Source organism: Dipodomys spectabilis, unplaced genomic scaffold, assembly GCF_019054845.1.
Source record: "Dipodomys spectabilis isolate Male_0828 unplaced genomic scaffold, ASM1905484v1 ptg000081l, whole genome shotgun sequence".
Taxonomy (NCBI): Eukaryota; Metazoa; Chordata; class Mammalia; order Rodentia; family Heteromyidae; genus Dipodomys; species Dipodomys spectabilis.
The window spans coordinates 9170442-9185308 of record NW_024870758.1 but is presented as its reverse complement, the minus strand read 5'-3'; the positions used below and the strand labels follow the sequence as shown (position 1 = coordinate 9185308).

The window sequence follows — 14867 nt, the reverse complement described above, 5'->3', positions numbered from 1 at the left end:
TAGCAATACTTCCAGTTTTCTGGTGGTTTATTGAAGAGTCTCAAGGACTTTCCTGTCCAGCCTGATTTTGAACTTCAACCCTCAGATCTTAGCCTCCTGAGTAGCTACGATTATAGGTGTGAGCCATCAGTGCCCAGTTCCCTCACTCATCTTAATTGTGTAGAATATGTGTAGAATATGACTGTGTTCTACCTCTCTTCTCTTCATTCCTCTCTTTATTTCCCCAATCCCCCCACCTCATGCTTTTCAAGTACCTGCTTCCTGGTGTTTTACTTTGCTAAATTTATTTAGCAAAATTGAACTATTTGAGATCTCCCACAAATCTGCCATAGTTCAGTTAATACATTTTCATACATTGTATACCACCCAATGTATTTATTTATGTGTTTGTAACTAAATCTAGCTTCCACATGTAAGAAAATAAAGCAAAAAACATGGATCCCTTATCTCTCTGGCCCTGATTTCACTTAATTCACTTAGTATATTATTTTTCTTTTCTTTTTAAAGAATTTCTAGTCCTTTGCAAATGGTACAATATTATTTTTTTTCATGGATGAGTAAAATTTCATTGCATATGTATATATCATTTGTCCATTGAGGAGCATCTGGGCTGATTTCATACCTTGGCTATGGTGAATAGTGCTGTAATATGGTTGTGCTAGTGGCTTTACTGTATCCCTGTTTGTAATCTTTTAGGTAAATCTTCAGGGGTGGACACACCATCTTTTTTAAAATAACATATTCTTAGGAAAATTCACAACCTTGTGTAGGACAGATTTTGCACAAGTGGAAAGTGACAATATTTATATATCTAGTCCTTTACACATGGCTAAGGTAGACATGATAACATATTGCTAGAAGGATGGAAAGACTGCAAGGGAGTTGGTGCCATTGTTTAGTTTGTTTGTTTGTTTGTTTAGAACTGTCAATCTGAATTATATTGATTTTGGCTATTGAAGTCAATACAACTTTTGAGGCTTTGAGATTAGCCAAAACTATCTTCAACAATTTACATGTCATTTTAGGATTTTAGATTTTGGGGGCTGAAATGAAAAATATCAAGGCAGATAACAAAACCAGTATAGATGTTTTGGTTGAAAATCATCATTCTATCTTTGTTTCTGTTTGTCTCTGTCTAATTTCTCCCTCCCTCTTTCCCTCTTTCCCTCTGTCCCTCCCTCCCTCCCTCTCTCTCTCTCTTTCTCTCTCTCTCTCTTATTCTCTGTCTCTGTTTCCATCTCTCCTCTTCTCCTTACTCCTTTCTGCAATATTTATCAAGACATCCATAAACATCTTTTGTCCTTATTTTCTTTCTTTCATGTAGAAATGGATATTGGCAAACTAATTTCAGTTCCTAATATTTCACTCCCTATTTTTCACTCTGTCCAAAATATTCCTAGAAAAATTAGAAACTCCCCCACTCCCCATAATTCTAGTGAAGTAATTAAAGTTAAGACTATTGAATAACTTACAAGGCCTGCAATAACTGAATGCCTGTCTACATTTTGGTTTTAAAACACTACGTTGCTGTACAGAGGGGTTACAGTTACATGAGTAAGGTAATGAGTACATTTTTGGTGAGCATTGCTATCCCTCCTTTGTTTTTCTCCTGCTACCCCTTTCTTCCCCGCCTTTCCCACTCCTCACCCCACACTGAGATTTTAAAGTACATTATCCACATAGTGTCTTGTGAGTCTCATTGTTGTAATGGGTGGCCCTGTGTCTTTCTTTAAGCATTTCATTATTCCCCTTCCCCTCCACAAATTAGATAAATGTATACACAAGGCACAGGGTACTAAAAATCAAATACAGTGAGAACAGGGGTTATGCCATAGGGGGAAGAACATACTAAAGAAACAAAAAAAAATCACATAGAACTTTGAAAAAAACAACAAAGAAAAACCTCTGTGTCCTTATCTTGGGGTTCATTTTGCTTTGCATCATCTTATATGGTCATATGTACACAGCTTTTGAGCTTTTCTGGTCATCTGATAAGATTAGCCTAGATGCACACTAATTATTGCAAATAAGGGAAACCATAGGGTCTATATTTCTTTGGTTCTGGCTTACTTCACTTAATACGATTTTTTTCTAAGTCTTTCTATTTTCTAATAAATAAGGCGGTGCCATTCCTTCTGATGGAAGCATAGAATTCATATATATATATATATATGACATTTTCTTGATCCATTCATCTACTGAGGGGCATCTCGATTGGCTCCATATCTTACCTATGGTGAATAATGCTGCAATAAACATAGTTGTGCTGGTAGCTTTAGTGCAGCTTTGTTTGTGGTCATTGAGGTAAATGCCCAGGAGTGGGATTGCTGGGTCATAGGAGAGCTCTATGTGTAGTCTTTTGAGGAACCTACATACTGCTTTCCAAGTTTATACTCCCACCAATAATGCAGTAAAGTTCCTTTTTGACCACATCCCCTCCAGCATCTGTTGTTATTAGATTTCTTGATTATAGTCATTCTAACTGGGATGAGGTAGAATTTCAGTGTTGTTTTGATTTGCTTTTCTTTTATAGCTAGAGAACTCGAGCATTTCTTCATGTGTCTATTGGCCATCTTTACAATAAAATGAAATTAAAAAATAAAAAAACACTATTTCTTCTTTGTATCCTCTTAGTATAATTTATCTTTCTTGCCAGTGATGAAAATTTTATTTTCACTAACTCTTTCATTATAAGCTACAATTCTTGGATGATGTTCGTATCTGTATTTTCAGCTGTTACCTAAATGCTGAAGACTTTATATTTATATCTGCAAAGTAAATGCAACTACTTTCTATGTCCTAAGGTCCATTCTGTCTTTCCTTTGTCACAACAGACTTGTCAGGTTTTCATTTGGTTACAAGAGTTAAGTGATAACTTGTTTTCAGTCTATTTTACAAGTAGGAAGGGCCAAGTTCAAACTCTGTCCATGTAAGGGACATGTCTGAGGGCAAGATCTGAAACCTTCCACACAGAATGACATACAGACAATATTTGTCTTTCCTTTTTGGATCTGTATTTTCCTACAGCTTAAAACACCACTGACCCTTTGGATTCTGAACCAAAGGCCACAGATTCCAAAACAATAAAAGATAGAAAGAAAATGTTGTTTTTATTTTACTTTTTAAACTTTTTATTCATTTTTAATGTTTTAAAGAATGTCTCACTAGAGAGTCTCAGCTTCTTGAATGCTAGGCTGTTAACATGCATCAACACACCTACCTTCCTAAGTTCTCTATTAGATGAAGAGTTACTCTAAACAATATAATAATGACAAGATAGCACCACTATTCAGATGAGCCATAAATCTTGGCTCATGCTGTTTCTCCTGATATTAAACCAGAATTATTTAATGGGAAATTGAATTTCTTTTTTTATTAATGAGAGGGAGTGGTGCAACCCTCCTGAGAAAATTAAAAATTATATTGAATCCTTTCTTTTCTCACTTCGCTTACATTTACTATTTACTTCTTCAACCTTATTGCCAGGTTTTACATAGGCATTTGTTTACTGTTTATTATGTTATATACTTTACCATTTGTACCTTCTCTCTTTCCTCTTCCATCTCTTCCTGCTTCTAGTCTATTTTCTTCCTTCACTCCACCTTTTTTTCTCTTCCTCCCTCCCTCCTTCATTTCCTCCTTCTTCCTTCTCTCCCTTCTTCCTTTCTCTCTTATTTTTTGACTGTGGCTATGATCTTTAGAAAAATGATGAACATTAAGTACTTCATGAATTTTAGTAAAGAAAAATCTTTGTGTGTGTGTGTATGTGTGTGTGTGTGTGTGTGTGTGTGTGTGTGTGTGTGATGCTAGTGCTCTACTATGTGAGTCACTTCTGGCTTTTTTCTGGTCAATTGGAGGAAGAGTCTCATGGACTTTCTTGCCTTCAATAACTTTAAACTGTGGACCTCAGACTTCAGTCTCTTGAGTAGCTAGTAGATAAAAATATTTTAGGCCCTTCCAAAATAAAACTTGTAAGAACCTAACAACAGAAGAAAATTTATTAAATGAATTCTATTGAAAGTATGGAAAATGTATATTTAATGGCAAGATATCAGAAAAATCATAGGTGGGAATGCCTGCAATAATTCTTAAAGAATATTTAAAAATTAAATCTAAGGTTCCATGTCTTATTGCTCTCATTTCCCCAAAACTTATTAGGTTCTATTTCATATAGTTCAAGATTACACTGGAGTACTTCATTTAAGTATTGTGTTAGCATATTAAAATTAGTTGAGATTCTATGTAACTACTATATGCTTTTGGAAGATTTTCATAGGGCAGGAAATGCGGATTCATTTGAAACTTTTCTACCTTGCAAATACAAACACATACACAGACATGCATATACACATGCACATGCACATGCACATATACATACCTATACTAAAGACACACTAGGGTTATTTACTCCCAAGGATGATACCATTGCATTTGTATAGAACAAACTTCAGCAAGCACCAGGCCGTGCTTCACACTGAGTCTGCTGGGCACACTTTCTCACCACAATCTTATCTCTACTTAGATCTCACCTTATCAACACTTCCATCTCACACTACCTTGGAGAAAATGTAGCTCACAATGCTAACACCAACACTAAGAGAAATACTTCCTAGTGGGCATGATTAAGTTCTTTTAATTTGTTAGGTGTCTCCTTACTCTAAATATAAACTCATAGATGTGACAAAATTACTTAGGAAAGTATGTCAAGTAAACCAAAACGAACACTAGTTGCTAAACACATAAACCTTAGCATGTAGGCAGACTCTTCTAAAGTATGTGAAGTAACTTTAGTGGATTAATTCCACTCACCCTGTAGTATTTTTCATTGATGTAAAAAGGAAAAAAAAGTTAAATATGACATTCTTCACATTTTTCATAAAGTTTTTTTTTTAAATACAATCTCCTCCAGAGCAGAAACAGTTAGTTTACTGTAGACTGCTCAGAAACGTAGAATGTATTTTTTAGGTAACTCTTACCATCTCAGTGTATACTTATAGCAAGCAAACAATGATGGCTATTCATATAACATCACTCCTTATCTATCCAAGTTACAGAACATATTCCAGTTCAGACAAATATCTTACTGCTATCAACTAGGTGCCACAAAAAATAAGAGATACTCTAATACCACATTGAAAAGAATTGTTTCGAGCTCTAAGTGCTGAGAGCACACATGAATACCTCTGCCTATAATTATCAGTCAGTCACTGTATTGTTCAGAGAATGTAGATGACAGCATAAACACTCTGTAAGTATTTTATTCCAAGGAGGATAAGAAACATAAAGAATATGAAGCTAAGGTAGGAGGACAGGTTGATTTAATAGCACCAGGGACCTGCTATTTTTCAGACACAATTGTAATGGCTTTATTATACAATGGAACAATGATTTCTCAGAGATTTATGATAAACATGTAGTATAGCAAAAGTAAATTAATTAATTGATTTTTTAGAAACCTTCCCCCATATTCTTACTTGGAGGCAGATCTTGCATCTTGGGTATATAGAAATAGTCCCTGAAATGTCTCAGCTTATCTTCCTCATCTAGGTGGAGAGCCACCCTCTGGTCTGTTGGGTGACAGTTTAGTTCAGCCGCAATGCGCCGCACAGTGTCTGCTGGCAGCTCAGGAGGTAAAGGCTCCATCATAAATCGTTCTTTAAAAGAGAAAGAAAATAATAAAACAATCTCACTTTGATCACTTCCCTGGAGAAAACTTGTCCTTTGACTGATGTACCTTCTAAAAATAAATCTTAGATTCCTGCTGGGCACTAGTGGCTTACCACCTGTAATCCTAGCTACTTAGGAGGCTGAGAACTGAGTGTCAGGGTTCAAAGCCAGCACTGGTAGTCATAAGATTCTATCTTCACTAAACCAGCAGAAAGTTGTAAATGGAGCTGTGACTCAAAGTAACTTGAGCATAAAATCTTAGGTACAATGTACATGCTCTGAGTTCAAGCCTCAGGGCTACCACCAAACAAAACAAAACAAGAAAACAACAATAAATTGTCAATTTCCAGCCTTAGAAAATTAGCCAACCAGCATTGAAGCCTGCAGCTGAGTTTTTTTTTTTCATAAAAAATAAAAAGCCATATCTTAACGGATATTAAAAGGATTAAGTACGATAACATTGCTGAGACTACTGGAGGTTCTCAGGAAATATTAGTTCTTTCTATTCTTATTACCTAGGGAAATGGAAAAAAGTACATTTGAGACATCCTTTTTCCTCTTGATGCTCTATTTGATGGTAACAGTAAAACATACTTTTGTGAAAATTAGAAAGAAAACATCATTTTCTATCTGCTTCTTCTGCCCAAATGGTTACTGTATCAAAGTTCAAACTATGCACTTTTTTTCCTTTCTTTTATTTTATTCTATTTTTATTGTTAATATAGAAGTGATATACAGAACAGTTATAGTTCCATGAATCAGTAATGAGTACAAGTCTTTTTGAACCATGTCTCCCCTTCTCTTCCCCTCTTCCAGTCCCTCCTGCAAGCTGGACAGATCATTTTCCACATAACTTCTAGTGATTATCATTGTTGTATTTGCTGACCCTTTGTTCCACCTTTTTTGTAACCCCCTTGCCTTCCCAAATATAAACTAATAAGACTAAAATGAAAAGAAAACAGCAATAACAACTAAAGAAATCTCTTGTTTCCTTTCACTGGAGTTCATTTAATAAAATATTATTTTATATGATCATATGCAATAACCATTGAGCTTTTCTCATCCATTTCTTGGCCTTAGTGTGTGCCCATCTAGAGTCCTATACAGTTTATCATGTTCCAGAATATATATATATATATATATATATATATATATATGTATATATACAGATATACAGTAAATTAATATATTAATTATTCAATGTGTTTACTTGTAGTTATAGGCACATTCTAGCTACCAAAAATGAGGGAAACCATGCAACCTATATTTCTTTTCCCCTGCCTTACTTGTGAATGATCTTGAAGGTAACTTCACATTAAAGGTTGGTACTTTTTCAGTATGAATACCAAAGAAGATTCTGTTGCTGGTAACTGTAAGCAATTTCTTCATTGTCATAGTCACACAGACCATCTTAGAACAGATAGGACTCTGTTATTCTGAAATGACATTCTCCTGGGTTTAGCATTCATTCAGTTCGACCCAGTATTATGGAAGGTATACTGTTTCTAGAGGTGATAAATGAAAATAAATATTTCAGCATATGTTCTAACATTTTACTCAAATTTTTATTCATCTATATTTTCCACTAATTTTAAGTTGAGCATCAATGCTAACTTGATTTTACCTATGACAGTTCTGTGTTTTTCGTCTGTATGCATCTCATTTAAAATATATCTTGTGGTTCTATCTGGAAAGCTATACAAACGCTGAGAATAAAATAATATTTAAGTGCAAATCTCATTCTGTATACATTTGGAGAAGAATGGATTAGGAAGAAAAGGCATCTTTAAATCATGTTATAAAGTCAGCCATATGACAACCCTACCTTAGGAAAAGTGACGGCAACTGCAAATGTTCTGAGAAGCAGGAGATATTGGCCAGTTCAACTAATATACTAATAAAAAGGGGTGGGCAGAATGATGATAGAGTGTGATAGGGAGACATAAATTCATTATGAAGTACTTCTGCATGCATTCCTAAGTTGAATGAGAAAGCAATGGTGATTTTTATGTGAATATGCAGTTCTCGTGATGAAAATGAATGCCCTGACTTCCCAGGTAAATCTCCATCACTCATTTGTTTCTCCACACAACACTGTAGAGTTTGAGTAGGAGAATGATATTGTATAATTTTGCATTAATCAAAAATGACTTTGCATCTGTATGCTTTATAAGAATTGAGAAAGATGATCATAGTAAGGCTATTACATTCATTCAGAGGAGAAAGAGCTGATGGATCGAATTTGACTGAGAGAACACAGATAGGAATGTGGATTTGTGACCTACTTTATAGAAAACCAGGTAGAACTGTAACAAATTGTCTCTGGTGAGGACAGGTAAGAGTTTTTTTTTCTAGTTTTTAGGTCTAAAATATATGTGAAGTGTGATAAAATAATAAATATTGGGGGAAGAAAAACTGATGAGGGAAATCACAGAACTCTAGGGGTCATATTGAATTTCAGATAGCTATTGAATCTCTAAGTAGAAAAGTCAAGGGAGTCATTGGAAACTTGAGTCTGAAACTTATGGTAAAACTCCATCACAAAATGTGTTTGACATTTTTCAATTCATACAATTTTTAAAGTCTAGAATCAAAAACTAGGTCAAACACTCACCCAGAGTGAAAGAGCTTTAGAATTTGAATGTAGTCACATTTTTCTATTACTTTTCTGCTTTTCCACCTTAAACAATTATTATCATAAATATTTTTCTGTATTGTAATTTGTACTTTCTACCTAGATTGCTATTTCCTTTCTCAGTCGCTAATGCTGATCCATTGATCTTTTTTTTATATTTTCCCATAAAGATACTTAACTTCACTTGTGAATGTCTTTTAGTTTTGATACCAGTTGAGTGACTTAATTTATTATTTTATAACAAAGTCAGTGATTCTAACATTGCCGATTGTCTTTCAATATCTGATCATACTAAATTGTTTGCAGTTTTCTTGTAATATTCTAAATCTGTGAATTCTCTAATGCCATATTTTTTTCCTTCTACATATTCCTATGCTAGACACCATTCAAAATCCTAGCTTGAACGCCACATTTTTCATAAAATCTATGTTATGTGTTTTCTCAATTTAGTGTTTTAACTTCTAAATATCAACAATATTTATGGGCAAAGATTTTATAATAAAGAATATATTCTGCCAAATACTGTATTTATTCAAGTGTATGCATGAATGAGAAAGATGAACATGTTTGCCATACTTCATTCTAAATGGGTACCTACTTTTAGCTTTCCAATGAAAAAAATATTGACTAAACTATCTCTCTCACTTGACATGTTGTGCTGTCAGGTCATAGCTGATTAAGATTTGCTGGATACTTGACACCTAAAGACAGCCCACTACTCTGATCATGGTCTGTGAACGACTTGCTGTGAAACTACTAAGCAAACAGTGGTGATGGTGTTTAGTTGAGCATATAATCAAATTCTTTCAGGAATTTGTGCTATGAGATACATTTACTCATTCAGTTAGAAACAGGATTGCAATTTTAAAAGAATCAGAGCAAGAAGCAATGGTGGAGGAGGAATGTTGTCAAGAGAGATTCATTTTTCAGAGTAGAAGGGAAGCATTGATGGTTAAAGCATGAACTGTAAGCCATTATTCCAGAAGCAAGGAAGAATCACAGAGCTACCAGGCCATCGACAAATAGCTGTGGACAGACACCAGATCTTTTTATTCAGCTTTGTGCAAAGCTCCAAGTGGAGATTAGTATAGGAATATCCTTACTGTATACCTGCTTTTTATTTTTATTTTTATAGTAGCTTGACTAAGATGCTGATCTTCTCCAATGAACTGCTTTCTACTTGAAGCTCTGCCATATTTAGTGCATCTTTATGGCCACTCTATTGCTGAGAAGTTTTTTTAGATAGGGTCACCCAAAAATAACAGCTGAATAAGGCAATAAACAAAATAGCTTGGTGAATTTTTTTGGCATGACCAATAACCTATTCATAGAGAGATATTCCTTATTATTAAAGAAATATTTCCACTGAACTCAGAAATAAGAGATTGTTTCATACTTGGGAACATTTTTGGTGAATTAGCACTTTGAGATTCCATAGATTTGATGTTAAATTCTAGGTGGTGCTTCATGAATATTCACAACAGTTTATTACCATAACACTTACTCTGAGTAAAAGCAAACTTTCTCATTAAAATTATGATCTTTCTTAAAACTGGTACTTTCTGTATAGCCAAGGCTGGCCTGGAACTCTAGATCCTTCTGTCTCAGCCCTCCCAGTTCCAAGATTACAGGCATGTATCAACCTACTTGTCAACACCTCCCCCCTGCAAAAAAAAAGAAAGTTAGCTACTTCCTTTCTTAAACAACTATATATATAAATAATCCAGAAGAGTAAAAATTTTGTAATCTCCTCTGAAGCTGCAGCCCTGGCATGTACAGAATATAAATAAACAAAAATAAAGTAGGTTATGGTGATAGTAGAGTAGATTCAGGTGCAGCTGAATCACAAACAGAATGTGGGAACTGGTACAAGGCAGAATCTTGAGACAACAAAGACTTGAGCCTCATATTATCTCTTTGTATATTTTTCTGATTTTTAAATTGATATTTCTGCAATTAATTCTCTTCTTTGTATATTTTGGTTAGTCTTTCAGTCTACTCAGTATCAGAGACTACCTTTGAATTTATACTTATTCTTTTTTTCTGTCTCTCTCTGTTCTCCCTCTCTCTCTGCACACACACACACACACACACACACACACACACACACACACACACACACACACACACACACTCCAATCAGTTTTCTTTTTTTAATTTTTTACTTGGCACAACATCTCACGAGATAACTGAAGTTGTCCTAAATCTTGAGCTATGAGATTTTCCCTCCTGCTTCTAATTCCTGAGTGTTGAGATTAGAGTTGTATACCACTGTGCTTAGCTTCATTTGCTCTTTTGAAAGAACTCTTTGCAATACAGTCTCAGCCAGGCAAAATTTAAAATGGCTGGCTCCATTGGTAGGATTGTCACACTTGGGGTATGATGTGATCATTGAAATTAGCAGCCTTTCTCAAAGATAGAACACCATTCCCCAACCCTAACTATGCTCAACTTCCAGCAGATTTCAGTATGATCTTCAGTTCTCAAAATAACAGTCACTTCCCTTGAATTTATTAACTCATACTAACTTGTGCTCAATTCTATATTCACCACATCAACAAAACAATGTTTCATAAGCCATAATTTGTGCCTCGAATCTTTTTACCCATTAGTTGATATGTTTATATAAGTTTGTAAAAACTATCAAATTTTGCATGTCACATAGTTAGTGTTAACAAGTTGGACAAGCACACCATGTGGTGTATGGGAAGAAGCATTGCCATTGTTGTATAAGATAAAGTCAAATTGTACTTTTTTCAGGAGATAATGCTTAAGGTCCATTTACATTGTGCATTTTTGTTGTTGTTGTTTTGGTGCTGGTCCTGGCACCTCAACTCAGGGTATGGGTACTATCCTTTGCTTTTTTGGTCATGGCTAGCACATTACCACTTCACCCATTGTTCTACTTCCTGCCCTGCCTTTTGATGTTTAATTGGAGATAAGGGTCTCAAGGACTTTCCTGCACTGGCTAACTTTGAACCACTATCCTCAGATCTCAGACTCAGATTTATAGACTTGTGCCTCTGGAGCCTGACTGAATCTTTTATAAAAAAGCAAAAGATACTTTCATAATTCTCTCAAAATCAATACCATTTTGCCCTTCATGTTTAGCTTTTGAAATCTTGTAAATGTTTCTTCCATGATTTTATTTACATGGCTAAACCATTTAGTCTGCTTTAAAGCTGCTTCTCTGCATAGAATCATAATATTTAGTCTCACCTAACTCTTTGGTTTAAGGTTAAGCATTTAAGTAACCATGAGAACTCAGTGGTTAATCTTTACAAAGGAAGGTTTCGTTTATTCCTGCAAGTGAGCAAATTGTACTGAGTTCAAAGTTTAGAGCCTGACATTTCTCTCAGAAGGAAAGTAAATCTTCTTTGATATAAGTTCTCAGAGCAAGTTTTTTTAAAACGAATCATTGAGAATAGAGTGACTTTATTCACATCTACTCCATACTACAAAGAACAGCACATCTGCTTCAATGCTATGTCTCCTTCCTCAAAATGAAAACAAAAGAATAAAGGTGAAATGAAGTCAGTAAGGCTCAGAGAGACGAAGGGTACATGTTTTCCCTTATATATAGAAGCTAGATTTAGCTTATAAATGTGTAAGTAAATAGAGTGTATGCAAGTGTATATACATGTATTAACTAAAATACAGTAGACTTGAGGGATAATTCAAATAGTGTAATTTCTTAGAAACACAAAGTTAAAATTCTGCAATATAACACCAGGAAGTGGGTACTTGAAAAGGGTGAGGTTGGAGCAAATGGAAAGGGTTGGATAAATAAAGAAGAGAAGGGGGAAGAATGCAGTCAAGAATTCAGTATAGGGCTAGGAAGGTGGCTCAGCGTTAGAGTTCTTGTCTTGCATACATGAGGCCCTGGGTTCAATTCCTCCGTACCCATAAGCAGAAAAAGCCAGAGGTGGTGCTGTGGCTCAAGTCATAGAGCACTAGCCTTGAGCTGAAGAGCTGAGGGACAGTGCTCAGGCCCAGAGTTCAGGCCCCACAATCGACAAAAAACAAAACAAACAAAAAAAAGAATCCAATGTATAGTCTACATTAAGAAGCATTAAGAAGAATGAGGAAAGGAGTGGGAAAGGGAAGTTTAGCTGAGCATGTTGAGAGGGATGACATTGATTAAGATATATTGTATTCTCAAACGAACTTGCTAAATGGCAACTCCTTTTCCAACTATTTAAAACTAGTAAAACATTAATTATTCCTTTAAAAAAGAAAATAAAACTGTTTGCAAAACAGAGAAAAATGTACCAACTTTCCATTCTTAGGCAAGTACTTTACAAGAGAGGAAGAAAATGTGCTCTAGAGTAGAATTTTCACTTCTCTAAACTGTATGACTAATAAGTCAATGAGTTACCAGAAAACAGAAAACTTAAAGTTTAATTTGCAGGTACAGTTCCCTCTTCTGGATTTTGATCTAATATTACCATTTAAAGTCAAGTAACTGTAAAACTAACCTTCATTTGTCAAATGTCACAAAATTTCACAGATGACTTGTAGTGTGCTATTGAAATTAACCTTTTCTGTTCACTCTGTGACTAGTGATCTCTTCATTAACCTGTGTTTAAGGATTGAAACACCTTTTAGAGCAACCATTCTATTTTTCTTTATAAGGTTAGTTAAAATCAGAAAAGAAGAACAAGCAATATCCAAAACAATATGACATTGTATTATATCACATAACATTTCCATTCAGAAAATACAATGATTAATTTGTGTACTGAGTAAACATCACAGCTTTAGTGCCTACTTACTTGGATTCCAATGTGGTCCTCAGATTCCAGAATTTCTCAGTGAGCCATTCAGCAATGTCTTGTAACTTTATAGACCAGGCCTTAAAGTGAGAAATTCAACTAACTGCTCAAACTCCACCCTGTGGGGATTTTGCAAGATAATTTTAGTTCCTCCCACTCAACTAAATTTGACTGTGAATCACTAAACCAAACATTGTTCCTCATGGTTACAAGCACTAATAAGTGACCCTGCTGAGGGCATTTTCTTTTGCAAGCTTTGTCCTGACCTTTTAGACTCTTGTAAACTTTCCTGTTTTCTATTTAGAATTGTGGTGTTCTAGCTTATGAGTTTAGTTGGACTCAGATTGAAAATTTGATGCTTAGTCTTTGCTGCTACATATGGAATTCTCTGAAGAACTGAAGGAAAGTTCTCTTCTCAGGAGACTCTTCCTTTTGGTTTTGATGCAAAATTCTATAATCATGTCTTTTCAGAACAGAGTTTATGGCTTTTAACCAGTACCTACCCAGAGCTGAATAGCTAGCCCCTGTCTCAGATAAACAAAATGAAATAGCATGAGATAGTATGAACACCAGAATATGTTTCATTGCTTAATATATAGGATTTAAAAAGCCCTTAGCTAAAAATCTCTACAGTTAATGTGACAATCACAGAAGGAAAAGTTAGAGTTTAAAAATCCAAACAAAATTAACCTGAGAAATGTCATAATTTTGAAAATTATTCTTTTAAATCTATGCTTTTTATTGCTCTATATTGCCTATGAAGGCTTATTCCTGGATATTTCTGACAAAGTTCTGTTTAGGCATAAAAAGTAAGAACAAAAATTTTCAGTATTAGGATTGAAAGTTGAGCCTGCATTTGAATAACTAAATCACTTATTAATGCGTACTTTTTTGAGTATCCAAAATATAGTAGGTAAAATTATTTCAATTTATCATTTCTGTCATGTGCTTTCTGTAGCTATACAGTTCTGAGCAATGCAGTTAAATGTTGCTGAGGATCAAACTCCTATCTCTTGTACATAAACTATGCTTTACATAGTTACTGTGTTAGTAAAACAGACAATACAAAAAATTTCTGTACCCATGATCCATAAATTGATGTGGCACACTGTTTTTTCAATTTAACTATACAAAAGTTACTGCTTTCTAGTCTCCAAGAGAGGACTAAAAAACACATAAATTCATTTAAAATGAGTTACTGGCCAATGAAAACAAAATGTATTTTATCTAATCTATTCTGGCAGTTAACGTGTAAAATAACTAGAGTATTCTTGTTTAATTAATATGGAATTAAAAAAAAATTTGAATCCAGACAGAGTTTCAAAACCATGTCTTTCTTTTCTCTTTTCCTATGTTGGTTGGGCTATTGGTATCATTAAAACTTAGGGTGATCTGTTCTAATATATGATAAGTGTACTTCAGGAATGTTCATGTCATTTTGCTTAAGAGTATCATGTTCCTTAGGAGACTAAAAGCATATATAGAAATGTTGACCAGTGTGGGAAAATCTTTCATTCACTGTTTTTCTATTTTCTCTTTTAGTAATATAGTTAAAAAGCATTTTCTTAAAGTATTATCTTAAAATCTATTATTTGACATGGTCTTCTTTAAAGTACTTTAAAGTTGTACTTCTGTTTCTTATGCTTTGTAAATTGATCTCATTAATTTGTAACTTTCATTTACTTAAAATATGTAGGAAGTATTTTCCTTAAACCAGGCACAAAGTGTCTGGTTCAAAAGAGAATATAAATCCTAGATTAATAATAATGATGATATTGAATCTAGAAGAT

General features: G+C 34.4%; 1 protein-coding gene across 3 annotated transcripts in view; it reads right to left on the bottom strand.

Annotated features, from left to right (window-relative positions):
- Window positions 1-13231, bottom strand: part of Kynu (kynureninase) — a 116639-nt gene extending 103408 nt beyond the window's left edge. The window contains exons 1-4 of one of the 3 annotated variants that reach the window (XM_042683504.1): window positions 13078-13231; window positions 12781-12881; window positions 6954-7172; window positions 5475-5654 (exon numbers count right to left, since the gene is read on the bottom strand). In XM_042683504.1, the coding sequence (XP_042539438.1) occupies window positions 5475-5654; window positions 6954-7077 (304 nt within the window). In that variant the 5' untranslated portion in view covers window positions 7078-7172; window positions 12781-12881; window positions 13078-13231. The remainder of the gene's footprint in view (window positions 1-5474; window positions 5655-6953; window positions 7173-12780; window positions 12882-13077) is intronic. The other 2 variants (XM_042683505.1, XM_042683506.1) reach the window with 2 other exon arrangements.
- Between the last annotated feature and the right edge of the window lie 1636 nt (window positions 13232-14867).